Source organism: Penicillium hispanicum, assembly GCF_028827665.1.
Source record: "Penicillium hispanicum strain IBT 35686 chromosome Unknown utg000002l_segment0_segment0, whole genome shotgun sequence".
Taxonomy (NCBI): Eukaryota; Fungi; Ascomycota; class Eurotiomycetes; order Eurotiales; family Aspergillaceae; genus Penicillium; species Penicillium hispanicum.
The window spans coordinates 127449-153042 of NW_026623194.1; the positions used below are offsets into that span (position 1 = coordinate 127449).

At 51.7% G+C, this 25594-nt stretch overlaps 15 protein-coding genes across 15 annotated transcripts; 8 read left to right on the forward strand and 7 right to left on the reverse strand.

Annotated features, from left to right (window-relative positions):
* Positions 1–2402: 2402 nt before the first annotated feature.
* N7459_001829 (putative MFS transporter) lies at positions 2403–4060 on the forward strand (the record flags this gene model as incomplete). The annotated part of the gene is made up of 3 exons (XM_056941014.1): positions 2403–2596; positions 2661–2923; positions 2982–4060. The coding sequence occupies 3 exons, from the start codon at positions 2403–2405 to the stop codon at positions 4058–4060; spliced, it is 1536 nt and encodes a 511-aa protein (XP_056802869.1).
* Positions 4061–4587: 527 nt separating this feature from the next.
* Positions 4588–5120, forward strand: N7459_001830 (ATPase inhibitor; the record flags this gene model as incomplete). The annotated part of the gene is made up of 4 exons (XM_056941015.1): positions 4588–4718; positions 4781–4849; positions 4909–4974; positions 5081–5120. The coding sequence occupies 4 exons, from the start codon at positions 4588–4590 to the stop codon at positions 5118–5120; spliced, it is 306 nt and encodes a 101-aa protein (XP_056802870.1).
* A 1713-nt stretch (positions 5121–6833) lies between these two features.
* N7459_001831 (Transposable element tc3 transposase) lies at positions 6834–7184 on the reverse strand (the record flags this gene model as incomplete). Its single annotated transcript, XM_056941016.1, is given in 2 exon segments — positions 6834–7079; positions 7092–7184. The coding sequence occupies 2 exon segments, from the start codon at positions 7182–7184 to the stop codon at positions 6834–6836; spliced, it is 339 nt and encodes a 112-aa protein (XP_056802871.1).
* Positions 7185–7358: 174 nt separating this feature from the next.
* Positions 7359–7942, reverse strand: N7459_001832 (uncharacterized protein; the record flags this gene model as incomplete). Its single annotated transcript, XM_056941017.1, has 2 exons — positions 7359–7545; positions 7650–7942. 2 exons carry the CDS (start codon positions 7940–7942, stop codon positions 7359–7361), a joined length of 480 nt encoding a protein of 159 aa, XP_056802872.1.
* Positions 7943–8222: 280 nt separating this feature from the next.
* Positions 8223–9102, forward strand: N7459_001833 (uncharacterized protein; the record flags this gene model as incomplete). Its single annotated transcript, XM_056941018.1, has 2 exons — positions 8223–8592; positions 8660–9102. The coding sequence occupies 2 exons, from the start codon at positions 8223–8225 to the stop codon at positions 9100–9102; spliced, it is 813 nt and encodes a 270-aa protein (XP_056802873.1).
* A 538-nt stretch (positions 9103–9640) lies between these two features.
* N7459_001834 (uncharacterized protein) lies at positions 9641–10402 on the forward strand (the record flags this gene model as incomplete). The annotated part of the gene is made up of 3 exons (XM_056941019.1): positions 9641–9703; positions 9758–9863; positions 9921–10402. 3 exons carry the CDS (start codon positions 9641–9643, stop codon positions 10400–10402), a joined length of 651 nt encoding a protein of 216 aa, XP_056802874.1.
* Positions 10403–10728: 326 nt separating this feature from the next.
* Positions 10729–11190, reverse strand: N7459_001835 (uncharacterized protein; the record flags this gene model as incomplete). The annotated part of the gene is made up of 1 exon (XM_056941020.1): positions 10729–11190. The coding sequence occupies one exon, from the start codon at positions 11188–11190 to the stop codon at positions 10729–10731; it is 462 nt and encodes a 153-aa protein (XP_056802875.1).
* A 1105-nt stretch (positions 11191–12295) lies between these two features.
* Positions 12296–13887, forward strand: N7459_001836 (MCT family MFS transporter; the record flags this gene model as incomplete). The annotated part of the gene is made up of 4 exons (XM_056941021.1): positions 12296–13160; positions 13214–13319; positions 13387–13662; positions 13725–13887. The coding sequence occupies 4 exons, from the start codon at positions 12296–12298 to the stop codon at positions 13885–13887; spliced, it is 1410 nt and encodes a 469-aa protein (XP_056802876.1).
* Positions 13888–14303: 416 nt separating this feature from the next.
* N7459_001837 (uncharacterized protein) lies at positions 14304–14831 on the reverse strand (the record flags this gene model as incomplete). The annotated part of the gene is made up of 1 exon (XM_056941022.1): positions 14304–14831. The coding sequence occupies one exon, from the start codon at positions 14829–14831 to the stop codon at positions 14304–14306; it is 528 nt and encodes a 175-aa protein (XP_056802877.1).
* Positions 14832–14926: 95 nt separating this feature from the next.
* Positions 14927–17133, forward strand: N7459_001838 (alpha/beta hydrolase; the record flags this gene model as incomplete). The annotated part of the gene is made up of 5 exons (XM_056941023.1): positions 14927–15314; positions 15370–16611; positions 16670–16745; positions 16794–16854; positions 16912–17133. 5 exons carry the CDS (start codon positions 14927–14929, stop codon positions 17131–17133), a joined length of 1989 nt encoding a protein of 662 aa, XP_056802878.1.
* Positions 17134–18289: 1156 nt separating this feature from the next.
* On the forward strand, positions 18290–20398 carry N7459_001839 (Copper amine oxidase N2-terminal; the record flags this gene model as incomplete). Its single annotated transcript, XM_056941024.1, has 2 exons — positions 18290–19223; positions 19281–20398. 2 exons carry the CDS (start codon positions 18290–18292, stop codon positions 20396–20398), a joined length of 2052 nt encoding a protein of 683 aa, XP_056802879.1.
* A 717-nt stretch (positions 20399–21115) lies between these two features.
* N7459_001840 (cysteine hydrolase family protein) lies at positions 21116–21688 on the reverse strand (the record flags this gene model as incomplete). Its single annotated transcript, XM_056941025.1, has 1 exon — positions 21116–21688. The coding sequence occupies one exon, from the start codon at positions 21686–21688 to the stop codon at positions 21116–21118; it is 573 nt and encodes a 190-aa protein (XP_056802880.1).
* A 444-nt stretch (positions 21689–22132) lies between these two features.
* Positions 22133–23532, reverse strand: N7459_001841 (uncharacterized protein; the record flags this gene model as incomplete). Its single annotated transcript, XM_056941026.1, has 2 exons — positions 22133–23340; positions 23523–23532. The coding sequence occupies 2 exons, from the start codon at positions 23530–23532 to the stop codon at positions 22133–22135; spliced, it is 1218 nt and encodes a 405-aa protein (XP_056802881.1).
* A 350-nt stretch (positions 23533–23882) lies between these two features.
* Positions 23883–24181, reverse strand: N7459_001842 (uncharacterized protein; the record flags this gene model as incomplete). The annotated part of the gene is made up of 2 exons (XM_056941027.1): positions 23883–24125; positions 24155–24181. 2 exons carry the CDS (start codon positions 24179–24181, stop codon positions 23883–23885), a joined length of 270 nt encoding a protein of 89 aa, XP_056802882.1.
* A 197-nt stretch (positions 24182–24378) lies between these two features.
* On the forward strand, positions 24379–25229 carry N7459_001843 (GNAT family N-acetyltransferase; the record flags this gene model as incomplete). Its single annotated transcript, XM_056941028.1, has 4 exons — positions 24379–24418; positions 24468–24757; positions 24808–24925; positions 24979–25229. The coding sequence occupies 4 exons, from the start codon at positions 24379–24381 to the stop codon at positions 25227–25229; spliced, it is 699 nt and encodes a 232-aa protein (XP_056802883.1).
* Between the last annotated feature and the right edge of the window lie 365 nt (positions 25230–25594).

Here is a 25594-nt window from a genome sequence, read left to right on the forward strand (position 1 = left end):
CGGAGGGAGATGAGGAAAACATGCTGCAACCAACGGCGCTACGGGATTTAGGCGAGTCAGATTGCCGGCGTGGGAGTCCGAGATCTCCTGCTCGGAACGCGAGGAGAGCGGTGGAGCGTCTCACCCGCGAGTCCAGCAGTGCGGTGTCTGATAGGCAGGGGCTGGCGGAGCTGGATCCGCTGCTGGGCCCCGCTTGCGAGGCTCGCCATCGACAGGATGAAATACCGAGCTGTCAGTCACTTGAAATGAGGGGTAGGGTCTATAGATACTCATCATGTATGTACAGATGCCCGTTAATTTTGAATTATCCAGCAAAACCCGATTTAACAAGGGTTTGAACTGGGGGACTTGGCAATGAATTGTTGGGATCTTGACTGCTATGCAAAGCTTGATAGCGAAGCTACCCCATCGAGGCGGAATACCCTTGTCATTAACTCCACAACAACATGAGTTGGCAAGGAACCTTGTGATGAGGCTTGTACTACATTATGGCCCCGAACAGACCGTTCGGAAGGGCTATAAGCCTACAGCTCTTATCCAGGCTACCCTTCATCACGTTGCATCTCCCGATACTTTCTTGACTTTCTTCCTCTCGTCCAAAAGCACAACCTACTGTTGACTTCCATATTGATCGCGTTTTGTCCTACTTCAATGATTTCGCTTCATGGGAACTCGAACAAATAAAGGAGGACCTCACGGAAGCTTTTGAAAAATTCGCTGAAAATTCATCATTCATGATTTTCTTCTTCCCCGTATATCCATTTCCCTCTTTCCCATTAACAATCAGCTTGGATTGATTTGTGACTTTCAGTCAGAGCCTCTCCTTTCAAAACACTACAACCGACACCCACCTTATCATCGCTACAGAGCTCTACCCCGACCGGAACAAGGCAGCGAATATCCGTCCTACGGCAGACTCGTGTTGTCGCACTATAGATTCGCCATCCGCCCGGCTTCTCGATGTCCACTGTGCCATTGCACTCATCATAAAACTAGGTGGTGCAGGTGAATATCTTGAGAAGGTCCTTCGGGACATGGAGGAATTGGATGTCAAAGAAGACGGGTCAACGCATTTGGGATATCTTGCAGGGCTACGACTTAGCGGGTGGTTAACAACCCCATCTGTGCGTTAGCATCACTGCTGCAATCATCACGTTATAGGGAGGATCGAAATCACTTCCACCGCTTGCACAAAGATTCTTTCCTCAACCTCAGCCGGAAACACGCTATACCTATTACGGTCATTCTCCCTCCAGAAGCTAGCGTCTGATGATCTCACCTGTCAGGCACTCCAGGCCAGACTTGAAACCGAGAGTCAGGTTTAGAGACAACCAGACACACCCAGTCTTGATAATGTGACATCATCACTCACCGTAGCCTCATCCAAGTCAGAACCAAGCATGGTTATTTCTCCGAGGACTCGTGTTTCTATTGCGAGCGGAGTTCCCGAGCAAATGGCATGCGAGGTTAGGAGACAGGCCGACTCCGACGTCATGATGCAAGCTTCTTCCGGAGAAAGTGCGAGCGTGACTGTTGGGAAAAGCGGCCTGGAATCGGGAGCTGGAAGGAAAAGGGAAGTCTTGGCCGTGGATCGTGGGGGTGCGTATGGATGATCTAAGGGATCGAGGTCACGCAGACGGCAATGACAACCGTCGGGGACAAGATCTGGGTGCGATTGGGCGATTGGCCCGCGACTGTCCAGGGTCTCGTCAGTATACAGGAGTTGCCACTCCACATCGTGACTCTCTCGGCTCTCTCCTGTTGAGAGATAAAAACACCGGCACTCACCGGAGCTTGGCAGCCGTCTTGCACCGCTCAGAGCCCCAGACGTGAACTCAAACCGCCCAACGTCAAAGTCAAAGCAATCTCCGCAACCCATCATCCAAGCCGGTCACACCGCGGACTTCGTCCGAGCATCGCGCCAAGTCCGGGGAGACGCCAGGTAGGAGCAGAGCAGCCCGGACTGCGTGCTTGGGGGAGCTGGTTGTGAGGAAAGAAGCTCAACCCCGGACTCAGGCTGGCCTCACGTCCGCGCCATGGATGCCGCCTCCACCGTGGGGGTGTCAACCTATCATCGCCGTCGATGGCAAAGCATGCCTCGTGTCTCTCCGCATTTCTGCACTAAGTCAGCTCCCTTATTGGTGCCCGGTGTCCGACCACCCCACGCTCTTCCCCAGACTGGGGTCAAGGTGCTTAATGGGAGACAGCTTTCATCCATGCTAGCCAGTATGAAGATCGGAGAGCTGAGGCAGTCTGTTCTGTCTGTTCCCCTCTCGCGGCGCGACAAGACATAAAGCCCTCGCCCGCCCCTGCTCTTGATTCTGTCCCGAGGTCCAGTGTCTACTCGATTCCTTTGACAACTTTTGACGACCGGTTTCTGTTTTCCCCTCTTGACCGACATCATGGTCGGCAATGAACATGCCCTCTCCGATAGAGAGGCGATGGGCGAAAAGGCGGATATGGCTCATGAGGAAGTCGTGCATCTGACCGGACTGACCGATGACGAAAAGATCCTCGAGAGAAAGCTACGTCTGAGGATCGACTCGTTAATCATGCCATTGGTCGTGTTGGTGTACTTGCTGAATTACATCGACCGGTGCGTTGCCCTTCCTCGTCCTGCCTGGGTCGGGCCAAGTGTCGTAACTCACACCGGAGAACAGAAACAACTACGCCGCGGCCAAGCTTCAGGGCCTCACCGCCGATCTTCACCTCACCGGTACCCAGTACCAGACGGGACTTTCAGTCCTATTTGTCGCTTACATTCTAATGCAAGTCCCGAGCAACCTGATGCTGAACTATATGGGCCGGCCGTCTCTATACTTGGGATTCTTTACCGTGGCCTGGGGACTGGTGTCGGCGCTGACCAGCCAGGTCAAGAACTATGGAGGCATCGTGGCCTGTCGATTCCTTCTGGGCCTAGTCGGTAAGCGAATGGAACAAGGATCGCGTGGTTGAATTTCTACTGCTGACGCCCGCCTTAGAAGCTCCGTTCTTTGCTGGCGTGCTCTTCTACCTGTCTAAATGGTATACGAAAAAGGAACTGGCATTCCGCATGAGTATCTTCTACTCCGGATCCCTGATCAGCGGTGCATTTGGGAACTTGATTGCGGCGGGCATCTTGAGTGGCCTCAAAGGAAAGCGTGGGATGTCCGCGTGGCAGTGGCTCTATATTATTGAGGGTTCAATCACTGTCTTCGTCGGCCTAGCGATCTGCTTCCTGCTGCCTGACTTTCCCGAGACTTGGAAGCTACTGTCTCCAGAGATGCGACGGGTAGCGGAGCGGCGCCTCGCCATCGAGGCAGCGGATGCTGACGTGGATGAAGGCGGCGCCTCGAGCCAGCTCAAGGGCCTCAAGCTGGCGATGACAGATGTCAAGACTTATGCACTCGCTCTTGCATATATGTGCATCACCGGTGCAGCAGGATTTCAGAACTTTTTCCCGACACTGACGAAGACGCTTCACTATAGCAACACCATTTCGCTGCTGCTCGTGGCCCCTCCGTACATTTTCATGGTCTTCTACAGCCTGGCCCACTCTTACATCTCCGACAAGATGAGCGTTCGGTTCTGGTTCTTCGTTGCTCCGATCCCAATCACCATTGTCGGCTTCGCCATCTTCATGAGCGTGGGCACCTTTGGCCCGCGGTATTTCTCCTTCTTCCTGATGATATTCGTCTTTGCCCAGAATGCCACGCTGTACTCCTGGATCGCGAATGCGCTTCCTCGCCCGCCTGCCAAGCGTGCCGCCGCCTACGCCTTCATCAACTCAATTGGTAACTCGGCCAGTATCTGGACCCCATACACCTACCTGGACAACGAGGCACCATACTATCGCACTGCCATGGGTGTGAACATTGCGCTGCAGGGAATCGGGGCACTGATGGGTATCTTCATGTACTTTAATCTGCGCGGCCTCAACAAGCAACAGGAGCGGTTGGAGAATGAGGAAATCCAGCTCACCGAGAAAGAACTGCGGAGGCTCCAGGTTACTGCCGACTTTGAGGGCATTGACATTGCCGCGGCGCGGCGATTGCAGAAGGGGTTCCGCTTTGTGCTGTAGTTTTGGAATTTGTATAGTCGAAAGTGAATAATTGATTCGATGTGACTGCTAGTTGAGCGAGACCTATTATATTGTAATGTTGTAACTCCTGTTCTATTTTCTGACATCGAGTTGTCGGCATTGCTATCAAGGTAGGACAGAATGCGCACTGCGCAACGTAGCCAGTCTATCACCCTGCTAGAAGATGGGGCATTGAAGTATACCTTAGTAGGAACCCACCGCTTCTAGCCCGACCACGCAACAACCACCGGCCAACTCCGGAATCCAATAGATGACTCGATGCCCGCATTCAGCCACGCCCGTCCGTTGCATCACCCGTATAAAACCACCAGCTGCTCGCACCCTCGCACTCTGTCTCGTTCAACACTCCCCAAACGGCCAGTTTCCCACCGGGAATCACTGCTCTGTATCCGTGTCTCACCCGTGGTACCTGTGACGGTGCTGCATTGCATTCTACCGTGCGATCGACACTCTCCACCCCCAACTCCACCACCTCCACCTCCACCTGCCATCCCGCTCTCCGCGCCATGCAGTCGCTCACACGACCGCTCCTGCGAGCTACGTCCAAGCCGGCCATCCTCCGACCCTTCTCAGCTGCTCCATCCACCATGAGCGCAGGCGACACGGGCGCGCCCAAGCCGCGCGGATACCTCGCAGAGTAAGTTGTGACCCGGGCAATGTGTATGACGTCACAAGCACTGAAACGCCGACCCTCGGCAGGAAAGACCAGTTCCAGCGTCGCGAGGCTGCGCAAGAGGGCCTGTACATCCGCCAGAAAGAGATGGAGAAGTAAGTTTCCCGATTGGACGTGGAGGGTTGGGCTTCGTGCTGATCTAGTGCGTCGCCAGGATCGAACTGCTACGAGCGAAGTTGAAGGAGCAGCGGAAACATATGGATGAGCTGGATAAGCACCTGTATGTGTATCCCCGGTGATTGGTTGGATTACTTGTGCTCTCGATCACGAATACGACAGAGCATAGCTTAGATGGTCTATGTGCTGACGCGTTTCTACTTTCTTAGGGAGGAACTTGCCAAAAACCAGGGTGGCGAGCAGAATTAAAGTCGAGGTTGATGCCTCTCGGGCAACGGAGAGATCGAGACGAACGATCTCGAGGAAATACCCAGCCAAGTCATTAACGTCCATGGACTTGAACTCATGAAATTCGTATCATATGCATTCATGCTCTGCGATGTCCCTACATCCAGCTTTTGACAATTACATTTATTGCCATAACTATTCTTCGAGGCACTCAATGAAGCCATTTACCTCACTGAGTAGATTGTAAATATTGGGAGACATAGCGGGTCAGGGCGACAGGCTAATCCATTGACTTGGTCCCCGAGTTCCGACACGTTTGTGCTCGCGAAGGGGGGCTTTCAGGGCGGGCTATATTTACCTAGGCGAGCGAGGATGCCACTGGCGAGTGTTCACTATTATATAGGAGGGCGCTTGAGCCGAATTTCTGCAACGCAGCTCCGGACCTTATCTGTATCTCCTCGGCAAAATGGACCGCATCGACAGTGATGCTCGGCACGTATACTTTGCAACCTACGCCGACTATATCGAGTCCACGCACAGCGACAACTACCGCCATTATGCGTGGCTCGTCGCCTTGCGCAACGGCCGAAACACCTCGGCCGAACTCCTGAATATCCCGACCAAGCTCCAATTCTAGACAGCACTTCCAGCGCCATCACGAGCCGCAAATTCGTCGTTTCGAGGGATAAGCCCATCCAGCCGAGACCATCGGACGCCCTGAAAGAAGATCCCGCCGGTCGGCAGACCTGACTGATGCTGGTGCAATACCGGCAATTCGAGAGCCTGCATCCGCATCTGGTGGACGCGATTGGCCTTTACTGAACCGGACTTCTTTGCCGTTCACTTTGAGAACAACTTCGATTAGGGTAGGCATATGCTCCCATATTTCCCGACTCACTCGCTGCCCTTGGAACACGCTTTCTTCAGAACAGGACTGACGACTGAAGTTTTATGACCACGCCGTGGAAACTGCCCGAGGCCGAAAGGACGTGTGGGTTGTCTCAGTGATTCTCATTTTTCGTTTACTTCTAAATTTTGCCTTCTAGTTGTGGTTTTGGAGCTCGATCGTTATCTTCATTCGGCTGATCAGATCGGCACGCTACACGATAAGCTCGTGAATCACATCACGTCCAAAGAGATCGCTCTGCTGGACCAGTCTCCAGCAGACTATCTATTCCCATATATCCGAGGCGCAGCTCGCCAAGCAGTCTCCGTCCGCGCCCAACTGATGCCCTTTCGAAGGACACGAGAAACAAGCCATGACTGGCAGTTGAATGCAAAGAGTGTGTAGAGACTCGCAGTTATAGTTGATCCATTCTAAGCCCCTAAATTGGCAGATTGGGCGGAATAGCAATACAGACTTCTCGTTGATTTCAATTGGTCCTTTCCTGTTGGAATGAGTGTGTGGAGAATCACATTAATAGTTTATCCTTTTCCTGTATGTTATGATTAGTTAAGCGTACGCCCCCTAAATTGGCAGATTGGGCGTAATAGCAACACAGATTTCTCATTGATTCCTATTGGACGGATCCCCTCCCGATCCCGACATTTCCTATTCTGCCAGTGACTACCGCGTGCTTAGGTAAGGCCCGAGCTGTAACCCACCGGATCACCTGTTCTTCCGAATCCGCCGCTATCTATGTACAGTGACACCTACAAAGTGTTAACACCCCCTCGGGACCCACACCCCTATTACATAATATTCTGCCGGCCAGAAAACTTCCATGAATTCAGCTAATATGGTGTATACCAACCCTGGCTCTCGATAATCGCCCGCACACGGTTTGGCATAGTCTCTGATAGATGCTGTAGGTGCTGAATGTCTAGTTCATCCCATGCCTGCTGTGCAGTAGCCACTAAAATCTCTTTAGTCTGATCATTATTCAGCATATAAACAAGATCAGGTCGAATCTTATAGATTTTAGCTTTAAGCAACGCCCAAAGATTCTTAATTGGATTTAAATCCGGCGAATGAGGAGGCTATTCCATAACCTCGATATTCATCTCGGCCAGGGCTTGTTGGACGATACGTGCAGTATATATTAGAGTATTATTATGCCAAAAAATCCTATCTTCATTTACCATCAAAATAGGTAAAATTCAGCGGTATAAATCTTCAATAACAAAGCGATTTATACCACTACGCTCAGAATTTAGGTCTCTAAATAGTAGGATAAGTCTAGTCCAACGTGTACTGCCTAAGAAAGCAGCCTAAAACATCTATTTAACTTATTTACCATAATATGGAAGTCCTTGACATTAACCAGTCTTTGGTTGATCTCGAGGGCGTATAAAAGTCCACTCTTGCTGAACACCAATTCTACGCTTAACAGTACACTTATCAGACCAGAAAACTCGAGCCCAATCTTCAGGAGTATAGTGTTGATATTGAAGCGCCCAACGGAGTCGTTTTATAGCATATTCTTCGGTTAAATAAGGACGCCAGCTACAGCGCTATTTACGTAAGTTATCCGCGTTTAAAAGCTTTCGGATCGACTTATATCGAACCTATAAAAGATTAGAATTTAGTTATAAATTAAGTAGGAAAACTTAACTTTATTCGAAACCTCTGTAAGCATATCCTCACGCGTAATCTTAGGATTTTCATGGATTGCAGTTAATAACCACTCATGATCAGCTTCAGTAAGCTTGCGTGGGCGCCCAGAGCGTGGTTTTGACACTCCATTAAGTCGTTCGTGGTCTTTTTTGATAGTATACCGGACAGTAGAGACAGAGATAAACGGATATCGCTTTTGGATACGCTTATAACCCCAATGAGCAGCTGAATGAAGCTCACATATACGCTCACGCAGCGCAGGTGTCAGCTCAGAGCGTGGAGCCATAGGAAATTGATGGTTTTTGGGCGTAGGATGAGAGAATAGGAGATTAAGTAGGTAAAACGCGTAGAAACGCGATAAAATAGCACCTTCTACTAGCGCGTATAGGAGGTAGGCGGTATGACTAATTTTGGCGGTCAGGGGGTGTGGGTCCCGAGGGGGTGTTAACACTTTGTAGGTGTCACTGTATGAGCTGCTCAGTTGTAATACACAGTTCTTCAACACCACCTTCCCTTTTCTTCTCTTTTCTCCCCTTATCCCTCGCTTATGCTCCCTTGAAATCGCTATGCCTACTCCTACCTTAACTCTCTCGAGCGTCTCATCAAGGACCGTGGCCTCCGCAGATCAGTTCCAAATACAGCCACAGTTCAAGGAGGCTATTTACAATGCTGTTCGCGAGGCCAAGGGCTTTCATGAGCTTGTGATTACCAACATACCACCAGGGTGGGAGAGTTTCCTCTGGGAAGCTGAGGAGGACCTCCCTTCCATTCGAAAAAACTACAACCCAGAGAGCCGTTATCTACGACTCAAAATCAGGCCCACTTACGCCCATAATTGCATTGTGGAATGGATCTCAACCTCAATTTCCAGAGCCTCTGGGATGGGTTTTCTGAACACAGCAGAGCTGGACCTCGTTCTTCTACAATCAGGCACAAGTGAGTTTAGCTAATGACCTTGGTTATATCTTTACTAATAATACATCTGAAGCACTGTCATTCACAGATGGTCCATATCGTGGTCTTCGAAAGGAACCAGATGCTCTTCTCCATACCCCATCGCGGCCTTTTCCAACTCTTGTCGCAGAGGTTGGATGGAGCGAGTCATATGATGACCTCCTTGATGATATGAATCGGTTACTCATTGGTGGCAATGGGGCGATCAAAATCGTCATTCTTGTTAAGTGGACGAAGCATGCAAATAACTCAGTCAGCGGAGTCCTCGAGCTTTACAGGAATGATCGACAAGGGATCCCAAGACTCGCACAGACTGAAATGATTTTCCCCATGCCTACTGGTGACCCGCCTCAGCCACTTGATATTCGACGTTGCGACCTGTACTCTGTCCAGTCTCCTCGCAATCCAAACGAAGTTTTTCCTCTGACGATTAACCGCTTACGCTATCATGCTCGGATCAGTCTTGCGAAGTTGGGATACGTGCCTGCCTAGTCGCTAGGTTTGCTGGTAGACGCGCCGGGAGGTGAGACCCGAACCATTAAGCAATTGTCTTCCTTCTCCTTCTTCTCCTACATCACCCCAGCGCATGATCGTTTGATCTGACACTTCGCTGCATTTCTTCGGACATTCGGTCAACATATTTGGCTGCAAGACCATGGCTATCTTTTATCCCTTCTTCAATTCTGCCGATTTTTCAGATCCACTGATGGTGAAAGTGATGATTGCGGAGAACAGGTGAACTCAGACACCGCAGCTGTTCTTCCTCTCTCTCACTCTCCCATCTTTCTTATGCACTCATGCAGAGATTGATCTTCTGACAAAATTCTACTCCTATCTACAAGGAATATCTATTCCGTCCTTCTCTCACTTTATTCATGCAGCGTTGTCTACCAATTTTCTCTCTAACCTTACCAATTCACCTGGTCATCCCCATTTTTCTCGCTTACGATATCCATTTCACCGTAGCACTATGGAAGACGTGGAACAAAAGTGCATTTCATGTGGTAGGTTTAATCCTATCACAGCTTACATGTCCCCAGATGGCGCACGGATTTTCAAAATGTGCGAAATGTGTCGAAAGACGCGCCGGGAGGTGAGACCCGAACCATTAAGCGATTTTCCAATCCCTTGACTGATAGAGAAACAGAGGTCCCGAAAGAGGAGATTGCGGCGCAAAGAAGAATCCGAGGCCCAGTTGAGGACTATTATGGAACAAAATGCGCTCTTGAAACAGCTCACCCAAACCCAGGCTGGTTAGTCGCTCTTTATCTTCTCTACTTGTCGTTGGTACGTTACTGACATGAATGTAGTTGTTTCGAAGCCGACTAGAGTGGCATTTACAAAACCGCCGTCCCTATCCCCCTCGCCCTCCCCATTGCCTTCACCCTCCCCGCTGCCATCCGTAACGTCATCGTCTCAATCTCTTCCCCCTCCGTTGCCATCTCTCTCCCCACTACTACGTCCTAGCTTACCGTTGTCTCCACCCTTTGGGATGTTCGGCAATGCAGAAAACAACAGCTGGCAAATGATAAACCTTGCTTCGTCAGAGCACCGAGCTGAAACTGAACCGGAGGACTCCGAGGCTACAGAGAATACGACACCCAGCCCATATTTTATCTGTCTCCACTGCGAGGTCCGTCGCAGTTCTCAGCTCAACTACGAAGGTATTTGCGTATACTGCCTAGAGCATCAACAGCAATACTGCGCCCTGGGCGATCACGAGGACGACCGGCCCAATTTCATTGATATGGACGGGGCAGAACATGACATCTGCAACCAGTGCCGGAGGTAGCTCATTCTTGTACGTCATTACTGGCTATGAAGATGCAGTCCAAAGAATCAAGGCCCTTTGCTTTTCAAGAACTGAAACAGGAGGGAAGAAAAGATGGCGAAGATATCTCGTCACTTTTAGCCTCATTCGGTCAATGCTACAAATAGGAAAGGTTTTTTTTCTTCTTTCTTTTTTCCATGTAACGTTCAAACTCGGTAATAAATTCACCAATCACTAATTAGCTGATATGCAGATGTGAAGAGAACTTTTCGGATAAGAATTGCTGGAACCCAATTTAAGCACAATGCAAAGAAACCACCCAGACTCCAAGAAAAGCAATATCAACATTACATATCGCTGATTTGCTGAAAACATATGACTCGCGCAATCTCGCCTCTCCTACTCGCCGTCTCGAGTTCATTGACCGCAATCTCCAGCGATCTCATGTCCATCTCATCTTCTTCCGGGATTGGTAGCTCATCGCAGCCGGGTAAGAGCGGTATGCCCTGGATGCCCAGCGAGGTTTGAAGAGTGGCGAGTCGATGTAAGAGGTCTTGCTGTGCTAGCCGCTGCATGGAAGTGCAGGCCAGGACATGGCGCAGATCTGGCTCGGAGGCTCGCGCTTCCTTTTGAATCTTTTGTAAGGAGAGCTCGCATAGTCGGTATGCCAGTTGGTCGGAGTCTAAGGATGGATTGTGGGCGGCGAAGAGGGGGGCGTTGGCGGGGACGTTCACGACGCGCAGTCGTTTGCGTCCTCGAACGCCGTAGCTTGGCGCTAGATTCCTTGAGATGATGCGACTGGCTTGCATGATGGAGTGATGTTTTGGTTGGGGGGTGGTGGGAGGTAATCCTTCAAAGGAAATTCGCAAAGGTTATATAGGGTTGCAGGATTGTTTTTGATAGAAAATGACAATATCTAACCGGATCGACCCATGATCAACCCCAAGGCGAGGGTTGAACATCGTCATACCACTCCGGTGACAAGTTGAGGGGGAATCCGGAGGTGGTTTTCGTGACGGTTTCGTCACGGCATCATGCCACCCCGATCGCGGAATCCCGCCTATATACGAATCAGATTCGGGAGCCTCTAGCCTGTGATGCTATAAGCTACGCCTGTGGTAAAGAAAGGTGCTCGATCGTAGGCCTTTCAAGTCTACTTCAGCTGTGTGATTATTTGATGACAGCACGCAATGTTACTCTCGAGACTATCCGGTTCCCAAGGAATTGTTGTAGCAGGTACAGGCAGAAGTGCTCAACAACTTTTCTCGGCAGCTGCTCTCACTGGTAGCTACCTATGTAAATACACCTGTCAATGTCTTTCAGGAATCAATGATCGAAATTCAGTGCCAGTGAGTCTCAATGTGCGGATCGCAAAATTTCCTTAGAACCCCTTAAGTTTCTTCCTTGTTCATCCTACCACCATCCTTCATTCTATCAAGTACGATCTAAAAGGCTTATTCTTTTGCGAGTGAAGCATTCGCATTTGACTTCCCTTCAATTAGTTTCCAATCACACTAGCAATGCTACTCAACTGCATTGCGCAAGTGGCCTGGGCCCGATTCCTGGGGGGGGGGACATTAGAGGTCAAGGGCCAGTAGACAACGCCCTCATCGATTTCCGCCTTTTACCTCTTCCTCATCTCAATCACAATCCAAGGAATCACCTCATCCCAAGCCAAGTCGGCGTGGGGTGCCGACGCCCCAGTCCATCCCCGATTGTGACTCCGACTCTCGACCCATTTTTCACCGTCTAGATTCCTTCCGACCACCAATCCCCGTGTGACGGCGATGCACGTCGATCAGAGTGACTCACCATGATCGGGAGGGTTGCCGACCCTCATGGCAAATAAACGGGTGAATCCCACATTCTGAGATGCGACACGACGCCTTTTGCATGCCCTGCGACCAGTACAGCATGGCCACCGAGCTCAAGTCTGCCATCCCCATCACGGAACCACCACATCAATCGCCAGATATCGGCGATGCATCGGCCGCGTGCCCAGCCAGGAGGTACGCCAATGTGCGCGATGAAGAGACCCCGCGGTCGGCATTCTCCATCGTCGAGCCACCAGCGCAGTTGTCCACGATCACAACGCACGTCTTGGAGCCAATCCCAAGCGACCGATCGCCCGACGGCGGCACCCGCTCATGGATGGTCATTGCAGGGTCCTTCTTCCTGCTGATGAGCAGCTATGGCATGATGAACTCCACTGGAGTTCTGCAGGAATACTTCGCGTCGCACCAGCTGGCCCATTATTCCGCCAGTGCGATTGGTTGGATCCCGGGTATGTTCCTGCTCTTCGGACTGGGCCTCAGTGCGCAGATTGGGTCGATGTTTGATCGTTACGGACCGACGGGCATCCTGATCGGAGGAACGGCCTGCTACGTTACGGGCCTCCTGCTTCTGGCCGAGTGTCGGCTGTACTGGCACTTCATGCTCACCTTTGGTGTTCTCACTGGCACCGGCGCGGCTCTCTTGAGCACGGTGGCGATGGCTGCTGTTCCGCATTGGTTTGATCGTCGAGTCGGGCTCGCTATGGGGACGGCTATGGCGGGCGCTGGGCTTGGTGGTGTGACTTTCCCTTTGGTTCTCAGGGCATCTTTTACACGACTCGGGTACAAATGGGCGATTCGGCTGTTGGCTTTGATCGTCGGGGTGCTATGTGCCCTGGGGACTGCACTGGTTCGGTCCCGGTTACCGAAAGGCCGGAGCAAATCCACAATCAATGTGCATGCATTCAAAGACACCAGGTTTACCTGGCTGACACTGGGGACCTTCAGTTAGTCGCGTTGAGGCAAAAGCATAGGTACAAAGATACTAACGTATTAATAGGCTTGGAGCTCGAGGTCTTTGCTGGATTGGGTCTATACCCGACATACGTCGTGATGCAAGGATTCAGCAGTAGCACCAGTGTGATCCTCCTCGCCATCTTGAATGTGTATGCCTCACTAACCCCCTCTATCTCCCTTTTCCCCAGGAATGGCTGAAAATTTACGAATTCATAGATTTTCCACCCTCGGCCGGCTCGTCGCCGGCGGAATCGCCGACAAATACGGACGGCTCAACACTCAAGGGGTCCTCGTCGCCCTAGGAGCCATTGCCATCTTCATCATATGGCTTCCATTCGGGCACACCTTGCCAGGTTTGTACCTGTTCAGCTGCATATTCGGGATGGCGTCTGGCTCCTTTTTGAGCCTAGCACCCGCATGCATCGGGCAGATATCCAAGGCCAGCGAGGTGGGCGGAAGATTTGGCATTTGCTATTCTATTGTCAGCATAGCGTAAGTGATAACCCCATCGTAACTGGCGGCGATCCAGCCAACTAACTCGACTTCTATAATAGGACTCTTATCTGCATTCCAATTGGCGGAGAAATGCTAGAGAAGGTTGGCAAGCAGGCCATGGTGGCTTATCTGGGTAGCGTGCTCATTGTCGCATTGGGGATGTTTACCATGGCTCGATGGGCATGTCTAAGCTATCGATGGAGATGGCAGGCAAAGATCTAAAAAGTATCTGGGTGTGGTCTAGAGAATTGCTAGGACAATACCTCACGACTGCCCTCTGTCTCTAATGGCTTCAGCGATATCTTGCACCGATTATGATGCGATCGATCTTTCGGTGTGTAAGAATCGACTAATTTACTTGAAGACTGTGTCCAGCGATACTTCTAGGTAGGGACAGGAGGGTCCACGAATCTTGGAGGTGTAAGTGTGTTGTCTCTCTGAATCTACCACTCTTGTAGATGTGTAAGCCTGCATAATTAGCGGGGAATTTCCCTCCTTGATATACTCGAAGGGTCCATCCTGCTGGTCTCAAGAAAATCGCTTCGTCACTCAAAGCCGCCCGGCCTTCATCTGCGCGTCAGCACACTCCACCCAACTCTACGTGGTCACTACGCTGCCGAGCAAGACCAACATAATTCTCAGTCGATCGAGGCAGTCACTTGTCGTACTCGCTCTTGACATTCACCCTCTGCAAGATGCGATCCTTTGAAACCAGTTCGGCCGTGGACGAGATGTGAGGCGCTGGGCGAACCGGCAATCATCGCATCGCGTTCGTGACCCTCAATTCTCTGACAATCCCCAGTGGTGACCGAATGCACTTTGGCGAGGTCCAGCGATAAGGCGCCGCTGCAGACACAGGCCATCGCACCCATCAGAGGACGCCGATTTCTCAGCGCAAAGGCCGGCGGCATGCAACCCAGTGAAACTCCCTGCTTATCCACTCCAATGAGATGGCCCGACCCGCCGTGCGCTGCTCGACCGCCACCGCTGCGGTTCATGATAGGCCTCGCTTTCCACCCGCTCTCCACCGCGTGGACCCTCCGATCTGCGAGCCATGGCTCGGTGGTTTGTTGCTCCCAGCGTGGGCTTTTATCTGATTCCGATTCCCTCTTCCCTATCCACTGACGCTGTCGCAGGGCGCAGGGAAGGGACTCGTTTCCTCGCATCTCTCGGCGAGTGTGGAATTCGCACCGATACGCTCGATCGTCGGGTCTGAGCCTTACCGAGTGGCTTGAACTCGACGAACGGGACCGCGGAAGCCATGGAGGACTGGAAATCGGCCGATCCGCAGCCTCGGCCGTGCCATCAGACATCGGCACGGCGGCGGTTTGCTGCTCGCTGCGGGATCGCAGCACTGGCTGGCGCTTTCGTCTGTCTGCGTTGGACGGGCTGGCTCGCCCCAACTAGGACGCCGGTTGTGCCTGCGTCCGTGTCGACAGCGCCCTTCACTTGGGACCAGATCTCGCCTTCAGAGTTATTGGAATATCATGACTGCGGGGATGGCTTCCAATGCGCCCGACTTGAGGTGCCGATGGACTACAACCAGACCGATGGCCAAGGGCGAAAATTTGCCTTGGCAATCGTCCGAATCCCTGCCCCGGTCCCAGTCGGCGATCCCCGCTATGGAGGCGCCGTCCTGATCAATCCAGGTGAGTGTCAACATGGATCCTATCCGCATAGCGGTGCCATCGCTCACTCCGTTAGGTGGCCCCGGTGGTCCTGGGACTCTGCAAGCCTTTGTGTCAGGTCGGAATCTGCAAAAGATCATCAATGCGGAAAGCGACCCGAACATCAATCCAGTGGACTCGGGCGATAAGTATTTCGACATCATTGGTTTCGATCCGCGCGGTGTGGGCTCTACTACGCCGGCAGTGACCTGCTTCCCTGATCCCATCTCACAGCGAACCTGGGAGCTGCAAGTGGAAGCGGAGGGTATGTTGGGCAGTTGCCCCGACGCTTTGCAGAGGAATTGGCAGCGTACGCAGGCACTTAACCAGGGGTGCTCCGTCTATGAAATGACCGCTGCGCAAGGAGAAGAGCCAATGATGTCCTATCTCAACACTCCGTTAGTTGCGCGAGACATGATCACCATCATCGAACGCCATGGGGAATGGCGCCAAAAGGAGGGCCAAAAGCAACAGGCTGCCCACGATCGCTGTCACGGAGTTGACGAGAGTGCCGCGATCGCACAGCGCACGCGATGGCAGCAGGGTGAAGAGCCACTCTATTACTGGGGCCGGTCTTATGGTACTCTTCTCGGAATGACTTTCGCTGCACTCTTTCCTGAACGTATCGCACGGGCCGTTCTTGATGGCGTGGTCAACATGGACATGTACTATGAAGGCAGAGGTCCCAATGCAGTGATGGATGCCGATGCGATCTTCGACCGCTTCGGCCATTACTGTGATGCTGTTGGCTTCGATGGCTGTCCATTCTATGTTGATGGCGGCCCCGAAGCCATTAAGGAGGCCTACTGGGCGATTGAGGAGCAGATCCTCAATGCATCTATTCCGGTGATGGCGTCTTTTACCCGGGGCCCTGAGGTTGTCACCTGGACTGACCTGAAAGCCATCCTCCGCGTTGCTGTTTACCAGCCATTGATTGCATTCCCTGTTTTGGCACAAGTCATGAGTGAGCTGGCCATGGGCAACTATGTCCCCATGGCTGATTTCAAGCACCGCAGACACTTCGGGGCATGCCCAGACACCGAATGCAGTATCGCGGGTCCCTGGTCTCCCGCATGTGCTCGAGAACAAGATAACTCGCTCTATGCCAGTGCCGCAATCCTTTGTACAGATGCAGAACATTTGTCTAATCACACAATGGAATCCTTTCAATCGGTATGGGATGGTCTCAAGTCTGACAGTGCTGCATTGGGGGATTACTGGGCCCAACTTGAACTAGCCTGTGTGGGATGGAAGGCTAAGCCCAAGTACAAATTCGAAGGTATGAGTGCGACCCATAGTTAATCCCCGCACAAGGAGATCATGCTGATACACCGTAGGTCCCTGGGGTAGCGTCACCTCCCATCCAATGCTGTTTGTTTCCAATACTCTGGATCCAGTAACACCGCTGCACAGGTAAGGCATCACCCAATAGCCAGTGTTTCACCGTGCTGACTCTGCCAGTGCCCAGCATATGTCCCAGAAGTTCCCAGGGTCTGTACTTCTTCAGCAAGACTCTGAAGGAGTAAGTTTACGCTGCTATTTCCCATTACCTGTGTGTTAAATAACTGATATCTCCTAGCATACCAGCATCGCCGCGCCATCGCTTTGCATATCCAAGGCCATCCGCAGTTATTTTCAGACGGGAGCTCTGCCAAAGGCAGAAACACTCTGTGATGCGGACTTGAAGCCCTTGGTCGGCGCTCCTAGTAAACATGCGGAATTGATTCAGGACATGGATCCTGCCGACCGTGAACTGTTCGAAGTCTTAATGGAGGAAGTTCAGCGGGGATTTCTGGCCTGAAATTCTAGCAGAGAGCTCTAGAAATGGAGAGCTCACTGATCTGTGCGACCTATGGGTTTTGGACATCAGCTAACATTTATGACGCCCACGATTCAGATTTCTTGTTCTAGTTATTTTTCTCCGTTGTTCTAGACACGCGCGTGCAAGCCTTTACTGCCAACCTCTCTGTTATCCATCGACAGTTTTGGGGGTATGAAATTTTACATGGAATGCATTCAAGATTCGATATATCGCAGGATCCATTGCTTCGACCGCATCGTTCTAGACTGGATCACGTAGAGCAAGGGTCCCTCAAGCCATGCAAAACCTCGGCCCAGTCACGTCTCATCTGATCAAACCACGTACAATCCAATAATTGAGAGGAAACACAGGGGGAGAGGCTGGAAGGAACTGGTCACGGAATCTAAGGACCGTACTTGGTCTTCAGCGGACACTTCAGTCCCGCCGGGCCTTTTTGCAAATGAGGTATCGCGAGGTGCACTGTCATAGTGCGTGGAGTTTCTAGTTGTCCTTCGTCATGACATAAATACAAGTGGCTATGTTGATATGAATGATTTGCTGACTATAGTTACCTGGATAGATTTTTTCATACTGTACCGGTGTAGAGCAGCCGGAAGGGGTTGGGAAACACCATGGGAATATCTGAGCTAAAACACCTCCTAGATGATCCACTCTGGATAGGAAGTATCGCTGGATTATTAAACACCATTAAAACGGATAACTAGATTGATTGTCTTGTCGATGAACTCATTTCTCACCTTGGAATTCAGTCTCATTCCAATCAATCGCTCCGGGTCTTCTCGCTCGGCAAGTCATCCACCCGAAGAAACATCGACTACGTGCTTCTTCGGATTCCGTCTCCCCAACCGTATGCACTTCCCGAGATGTCCGCCAGCTCCAACTCCAGCGCCCAATGGCGACTCGACGCGGCAGTTATCAGTCTTTTTCTCCAGGCTAAACCGCAACCGGGCAAAGATGCGCCCAGTGGATTAACCTCGGCCAATAACAGACATTCCTCAGCTGAGCCCCGCCCGTCGAAAGATTGACCCAAAGGAGAACCGGGGTGCGTGGAGTGGATATAAAAGGGCCTAGTCTTCACCCGCCTGCTCATGGCTCTTCCCATATATCGTTCATTTTCACGGTTGAACTCATATCCATGGCGAGCCTGCACCCTTTTGACCCTATCACCCCTGGGGAGATCCAGTTGGCCGTTCGAATCTTGGAGTCCGCGTTCCCCGGAGTCAAGTTGCGGTATAAGCGCATTGATCTTCAGGAACCCACCAAACATGAGGTTATTCCATACATCGAGGCCGAGAGGCTTGGACAGCCGCGGCCTCGTAAGCCGGCGCGTCTTATAATGGCACTGTTCCATCGCTTGGATAACGGGTCGTTCTACAAGGCGCTGTTGAATGCAGACACCAAGTCCATCCTGTCAGCCAAAGAATTGCCCAAGGATGTTCAGGTGCGTGATTTTGATCGTGTTAAAATGACCCTACTCACATGTCTCCAGGGCCCGCTGGACGTCGACGAGATGCTCGAGATCGAGCAACTATGTCTGAGCCACCCAGCTGTCAAGGCCGAGATTGAGAAATTGAAACTTCCACCCGGAATGACCGTGTGCCTCGACCCATGGATCTACGGCACAGACGACCCCAAGGAGATACGGCGGCTTTTCCAATGCTACATGTACATCGTAGCCACCGATCACCCGCAAAATAACCAGTACTCTCTGCCTTGCAAGTTCTCGCCGGTCTTCGATGGCATCGCCCGCCAGATGGTGCGTATGGACTACCTGCCCGACGGCGCAGACACTCAAACGACAGAGACGCAGCCGTGGAAGCCCGTACCGGCTATTCAATACACCCATGACCTTCTGGACGAACCGCTTCGCACAGATCTTAAACCGTATATTGTGCAGCAGCCGGAGGGCGCGTCGTTCACAGTCATTGGAAATGCGGTTTCATGGCAGAAATGGCGGTTCCGTGTTGGCTTCAATAACCGCGAGGGATTAGTGTTGCACAATGTGACTTATGATGGACGAAACACTTTCTATCGCCTTTCCGTGTCGGAGATGACTGTTCCCTATGGAGGTAGGTCGGAATCTCTCTTTCGACCAGGATATCGCAGCCAGAAACTAATCTGACTAGACCCTCGCGCGCCATATCACCGTAAACAGGCCTTCGATGTCGGCGATGTCGGTTTTGGCATCACGGCTAACCAGCTCTCGCTCGGTTGCGACTGTCTCGGTCATATTAAGTATTTCGATGGCTACCGAGCAGATGCTCAGGGTACGCCTATCCAGCTCCAAAACGTCATCTGCATGCACGAGCAGGACAATGGTCTACAGCACAAGCACACCAACTATCGGTCCGGCGCAGCTACAGTCGTCCGCAACCGGCAGCTGGTCGTCCAGATGATCTGCACTGTCGCTAACTACGAGTACATCTTCGCTTTTATCCTCGACCAAGCAGCGAATATCGAGCTCGAAGTTCGCGCTACTGGCATCCTATCCACAGTGCCATTCGACAACCAAAACGGCCAGACCGTGCCGTGGGGCACGAACGTCGGCCCGGGCGTGATGGCGCCCTTCCACCAACACATGTTCTCTCTACGCATCGACCCAGCGCTCGACGGGTTCAAAAACACAATCTACTACGAAGACAGCGTGCCCATGGCCGAAGATGAGTACAACCCCTATTCAGTCGGCTATACAACCGAGCAGAACGTCATCAAGACCAGCGGCAGCGCCTCGACCAGCATCGAGCGGCACCGCGTATTCAAGATTCGCAACGACAGCGTCGTCAACCCCATTACGCACCACCCGATCGCGTATAAGCTGCAAACATCCCCAAGCCAGATGATGCTCGCCCGGCCGAAATCCTTCGGCCAGAAGCGGGCGCAGTTCGCGACCCGTCCGATCTGGGTGACCAAGTACCAGGACGACGAGTTGTTCGCGGCCGGCGAATTCACCAACCAGAGCAAGTCGTCTGACGGCGTGGAGGTGTGGGCGGGCCGGAACGATGCAGTGGAGAATGAAGACGTGGTCCTCTGGCACTCGTTTGGTCTCACGCATAACCCCCGTATCGAGGATTTCCCCGTCATGCCCATGGAGCGGGTAAGCGTGATGCTCAAGCCAGATGGGTTCTTCACCAAGAACCCGGCATTGGATGTGCCGCAGTCGGCGCAGGCGTTCAACAAGTCTACGCTTCACCCGGAGCCGACGTGCTGCGCTGCGCCTCAGGACCGGAGCCAGGTGAAGTTGTGATGACGGATTTGATGGAAGATATATGCATTTGGTGTTGCAGCATCCTGAGCTAGAATTTGAATTTGCGATGACTAGACGACTATGATATAACTGGGTAGTTGATGAATATGATAAATGGTCACATCCAAATTGTCACCAATCGTGCGCTTTGGAGCGGACATGATCGCTTCTCGAGTTGCGAATGTAATCTTGAATATCCGACACTCAGTGGAGACAGAAATCTATACCTTGGAAAACCATGCTGTCGATATAGGGATTCTAGTAATTTGAATAATCAGAAGTACTAATTGTGCAGCTTAGTTTCAAGAGTTGTCCTTAAGCTAACCGTGTCCTCCCATTGTCCCAAACTACTTTCATGTTTTCAAAATTGCGACGCTTATCCGCCTACTCCAACTACATCATCCTCATTTAGCCTAATTATATGACAAACTTTACACGAAGGTAGAGAGAATTCGTAGGGTGTTGCTGGAGCAAAAGTAAGGCCGTGTAATTCATCATTGACATGCTAGCTCAGACCCATAAACACATCACCATGCGTGATGGCTCCTGAGTTTTGACATACATCACGGTACAACACGCCCAGATTAGTATAATCAATATTACCATTGATATCGGAACCCAAATCGAATACACAAAGCATAGTCCTACACGGGAAGTCTTCGAAATTAATCATATTGATCTTGATTCCCCCATATTTTGTCTTTTGAACACATAGCCTCAAGAGTACGGCGGCTCGCTGATCAGAGCAGCCCACTCCTCCCCCGACATAACCTCCGCCTTCCGATAGAACACCTTATCCATCAACACGCGGTGCACCTCTTCATCACGGTCCATGCAAAGATCCCGGAGCACGGTAATACGGTAGTCCAAATCCATCGCCGCACGCACGGTAGACAACACCGCGCCACTGGTAATCAGGCCGGCCACGACCAGAGTCTCGGTGTTGGAGCAGCGCAGAAGCATGTCGAGCTCGGTGCCGGTAAAAGCAGACACGCGGCGCTTGGTGATGATGGGTTCTTCGGAGGCTGGGAACACGGCCGCGTGCACTTGCACGGAGAAGTCGCCTTCCTGGTAGGCGCCGCGCGCCTTGACGGCTGGCACGGAGGAGTTGTTTGGGTGGCACTCTGGGTAGCCGGTGCGGAATGCAGTCACGACGTGGATGACGTTGACGGCATTTCTTCGGGCTGCGGAGAGGGCAGAGGCTAGACGATATAGGTATGAATTGGTGTTCTCGAGCTGGTCGATCACGCCGTTTTGGACGTCCAGGATGAGCAGCGTGGTGGCCCCCATTATGGTAGATGTTGATACTGACGCGAGGGATGATATTGAAGGAGTGGTAATTTCGATTTTGTGAGGTGAGACAAGAAATATAATGGTGGAGGGGGAAGAGAGGAAGAGAGCCAGAGAAGTAAAGGAAGCTGTGATGCCGGTTCCGCTTCGTGCTTCCCGGTACCGGAGTTGTGCCAGTAGAGTTACATCCGCCTGATTTCTGAGGCCCAGAAAAGTATATGAAAGAGAAGCCCTGCTCAAAGTCGCCGTCCTGTTTTACGCGTGATTCGTCACACAATACAGAGTACGCGCTACCCAGGTACAGGAGAGGGAACTAATGTCGATAGGTGCACAAAGTAGAGACTACTCACCCCTAACAACCAGATAGAATTGGTGGCTAAAAACTATAAAACGCAGTTCCCAATATTGTTGATCATCAGGTGGTATCACATTTCGAACTCGGCTTCATTTCAGGCCCTGCAACTTCAGCACCTCGGCCAAAGTCTGAGCTCTAGTAAAACAACTTGTGAAATCAGAGAACAATGCGTCTCGGAGTCTCTTTCGGGACCTGGGGGAAGAATCTTCAAATGCGTCTAGGTGCTGGAGAAATTTCCGTTTGGACGGCGGGTCCTCGGAGATATCTAGGTTCACCGGGCGATTGACACTGATATCCGGGTCCACGCGACGGGTCTCTTCCAGCTTGTCACTGGTGGTTTGTGAGCGAGCGGGCTGTGACGGCTGGGGAGATGGTGGAACATATTCGATGCTCATGATGGAGATACCACGATTGCGAGCGGTGACGAGTGACGGCTCGGGCGGATTCGAAGCCCGGGCACAGGAAGACATGGAGTCATCTGGAATCAGTAGGGGTTGCTCACCCTGGAGACGGTTGCTGAGGGCCTCACGGTCCAGGGGGAAAAGACACGTCCTGGTCCAAGCATCGCGGGCCTCGGTCAGCCGTTCGTGGGAAGAAAGCTGATGCTTGATGAATTCCACGAAGCTATTCGGCTCGATTGAGTAAGACTCTCTACCGCTTTGCCACAGCTTTTGTCGCATGTGCTCTGCATAGGAAGTCCCCATAGAATCAAAGACACCACGATGGAGTGGATTGAACGTCTTCTGCGTTCTTTTAGGAAAGGATAGGCAGACGATTCGCCGTTCCCAGCAGAATAATTCGAATTCTGGAGAAACAGGGAATTGATATTCATCGAGGAGCAGGAGCCGCCATGCTCGCGGCTCCCTTCCTTGGGGGGCCGGCCGCGTCTGTGGCTCAAAGAACTTGATGAGCCAGTCCATGGCGTGAGGCCGTTCCGCCCAGCCAGTCTGGTTGAAGGCCACACGAGTGTGGCTGTGGAACTCATCTCGGGCGAGTCCCCCATTTTTCACAATAACGTATGGAGGAAGTGATCGGATTCGATGAGAGAGACATTGGATGACAGACGCATATGGCCTACACTCTTTCTCCGGTCTAGTCTTGTCCTCTGGTCTGTGTAGTGTCATGGGTTGATTCTCCCCTTTGACCGTGGTGACGTAGCCCAAGTCACCGACGGCATAGACGTTCTCGTTCGAAATCCTGTATTTGTGGACAATCCCTTCCAATTTGTTCATGAAATTAAACAGCCGAGCTTTCTCTGCATCGGCGTCGGACAATGGCACGTTGAGCTTGTCCTGTTCTCGCGCCTCTTAAAACAATTGTTCAAAATCCCGGTGCCGTTGAAATAGCCCTTTGTGCCAGCCCTCAGCCACTTGATTCCGCTCGTTTTCCGGGATTCGTCGTTGTGTCTGATTCAAGTACGCATTGGCGATGATGACCATCAACTCTTTGCTTCTGACGGGAAAGTTGTGCTCGATGTACCGTGTGGCATGTTTGATGATGGCTTTCTCCGTATTGTCTGAGAGCTTCTGTTTGTGACTATATGGTTCTCGATGGAGAACCTGAGTTTCGTGAACCCATAACGCGAGATCTCCTTCGCAGACGATCGCCGGCGATGTTGGTGTTGACTTCGTATCTTATAATATTGGAAGGGGGTGCATTGACCACAACCAGAGACATGGGATGCAGAGCTCAATGGAACGACTGCTTCGCACGATCCAGGAATACTTGCAAATTTGAGCTGTATCGTAGACCGAATACAGGTTGATTGGTATAGAGTAGGTTCTTCGAATACCACGAGAAATCAACCTGAACAGACAGGACCGTCGTAGCATTCGAGACTCAGCGTCGAGTCATGCTGTGCTCCCACAAAGTCTGAGTCGAAAGTGTCGCTGCACAAAATTTTTGCTTCTCAGTCGAGTTTGAAATCACCGCCCATTCGACGGCCTGGCGAGATAGATAACGCGCCACGATGGACCTGTCAATCTGGAGCTCCACATTGCCCGGCGTGGGTCTGCCGTCGGAATCGACGAATCCGCGCACTTCATGTCGGCCGAGCACCGCGCGAACCATCACTAGGAGTACCTGTGGTCCTGAGTCCGAATGCGACGAACGTTGTTCAAGTTCAGTTGTTCGCCCATGGTTCAGGGTTCAGGTGGAAGCCCGCTTACATAAAGTGATTACGTCGGTCCAACCCGTCCACCTCCAGCTGCACCGCGTCGACGCGACATCTCGAACTCTCTTACACCATGGCTGACGATGCAATCCTGGAGCCAGCGTGCACATATCTTATTCATACGGACCGTACCTTCTAAGGAGGAGGTACTCTTTAACAACAATGGCGCCAGCGCCCATCCCACTCACACACGGCAGATATGGTAAGTCCCTGGTTTCTATCTTCGGATCAGATGAGCTCATTGCAACAAGAGATGTTGAGTGCTGTTGCAAATCTCAATGGCCACGTCTTCGATAACGACCCGGTCGTTACATACATGCTGCTGGATATGCCTCGGCAACAAAGACTGGACTATCTACCCACGTACTGGTCCACCTTGGTTCGATCGGCCTTGCTCAACCATGCCCTGATCACCGAGGCTGACGGATGGAAAGCAGCCTCGGTAATCATCCCGCCTGGAAGGTATATCGATAACATCTGGACTCTTTTGTATGCCGGGTTTCTCTGCGTCCTGTGGAAAATCGGGTTGTCGGGCTTCAAGGTATGGCTTTCGATCAGAGAACGCCGGAATGCGAAACTAAGATTCGTCAGCGACTCTGGACAGAGTTCTCAGGCATGACAGACAGTGCCAAAAAGAAGGGTCTCCACGGCCAGAAACGGTACTACTATATCTTCAGCATCGGCACAGAGCACGAACACCGGGGAAAAGGTGAGCTCTCCTCGTGATGCTTCAGCAGCCAGATAATTGACCATCGGACACAGGTCTTGCCAAAGCTATCATGCGGTACCATCAAACGGTGGCTCAGTCTGAGAACCTCCCGATCTGGCTCGAGGCTACGTCGCCCAGTTCTCGTAGCCTGTATCTCTCCCTTGGATTCCAGGAAATCGAGGAGATCATTCTTGGGAAGGGCAAAGTTGCTGCAGACGCTACCGTCCAACCAGGCGGTCCAGGGATCCCGCTGTATGCGATGGTGTGGTGGCCGGAGCTGTCTGATCCGAATTCTACCTTATGACCTAATCCTCCAGGGCTCTGGTTTCAATTCCTACGATATCCTTACGAATGATAATCTGCCTCGTCTTCGATGCAAACTACTCTATACTATGATACTCGTAAGATCTCTGGCGTCTTTTGGGTGAACCTCTTCTTCTTTATTCCCCGTACTCCGTCTTAGAGAGAAATCTATTTAACCTATATTTCGTTGAGCGAAATGCGTCAGCAAGACATTACATGATATCTAGTCGATCAGACGAAGAATGGCCATTTCACAAAATAATGAATCGAGTCCGGAAACAACGCAAAGAATCAAAGGGATCAGAAGAGACCCAAGTATCGAGTATTAGAAGGCAGCCAAAATACTAAACCCAACGCGCCAGAAGT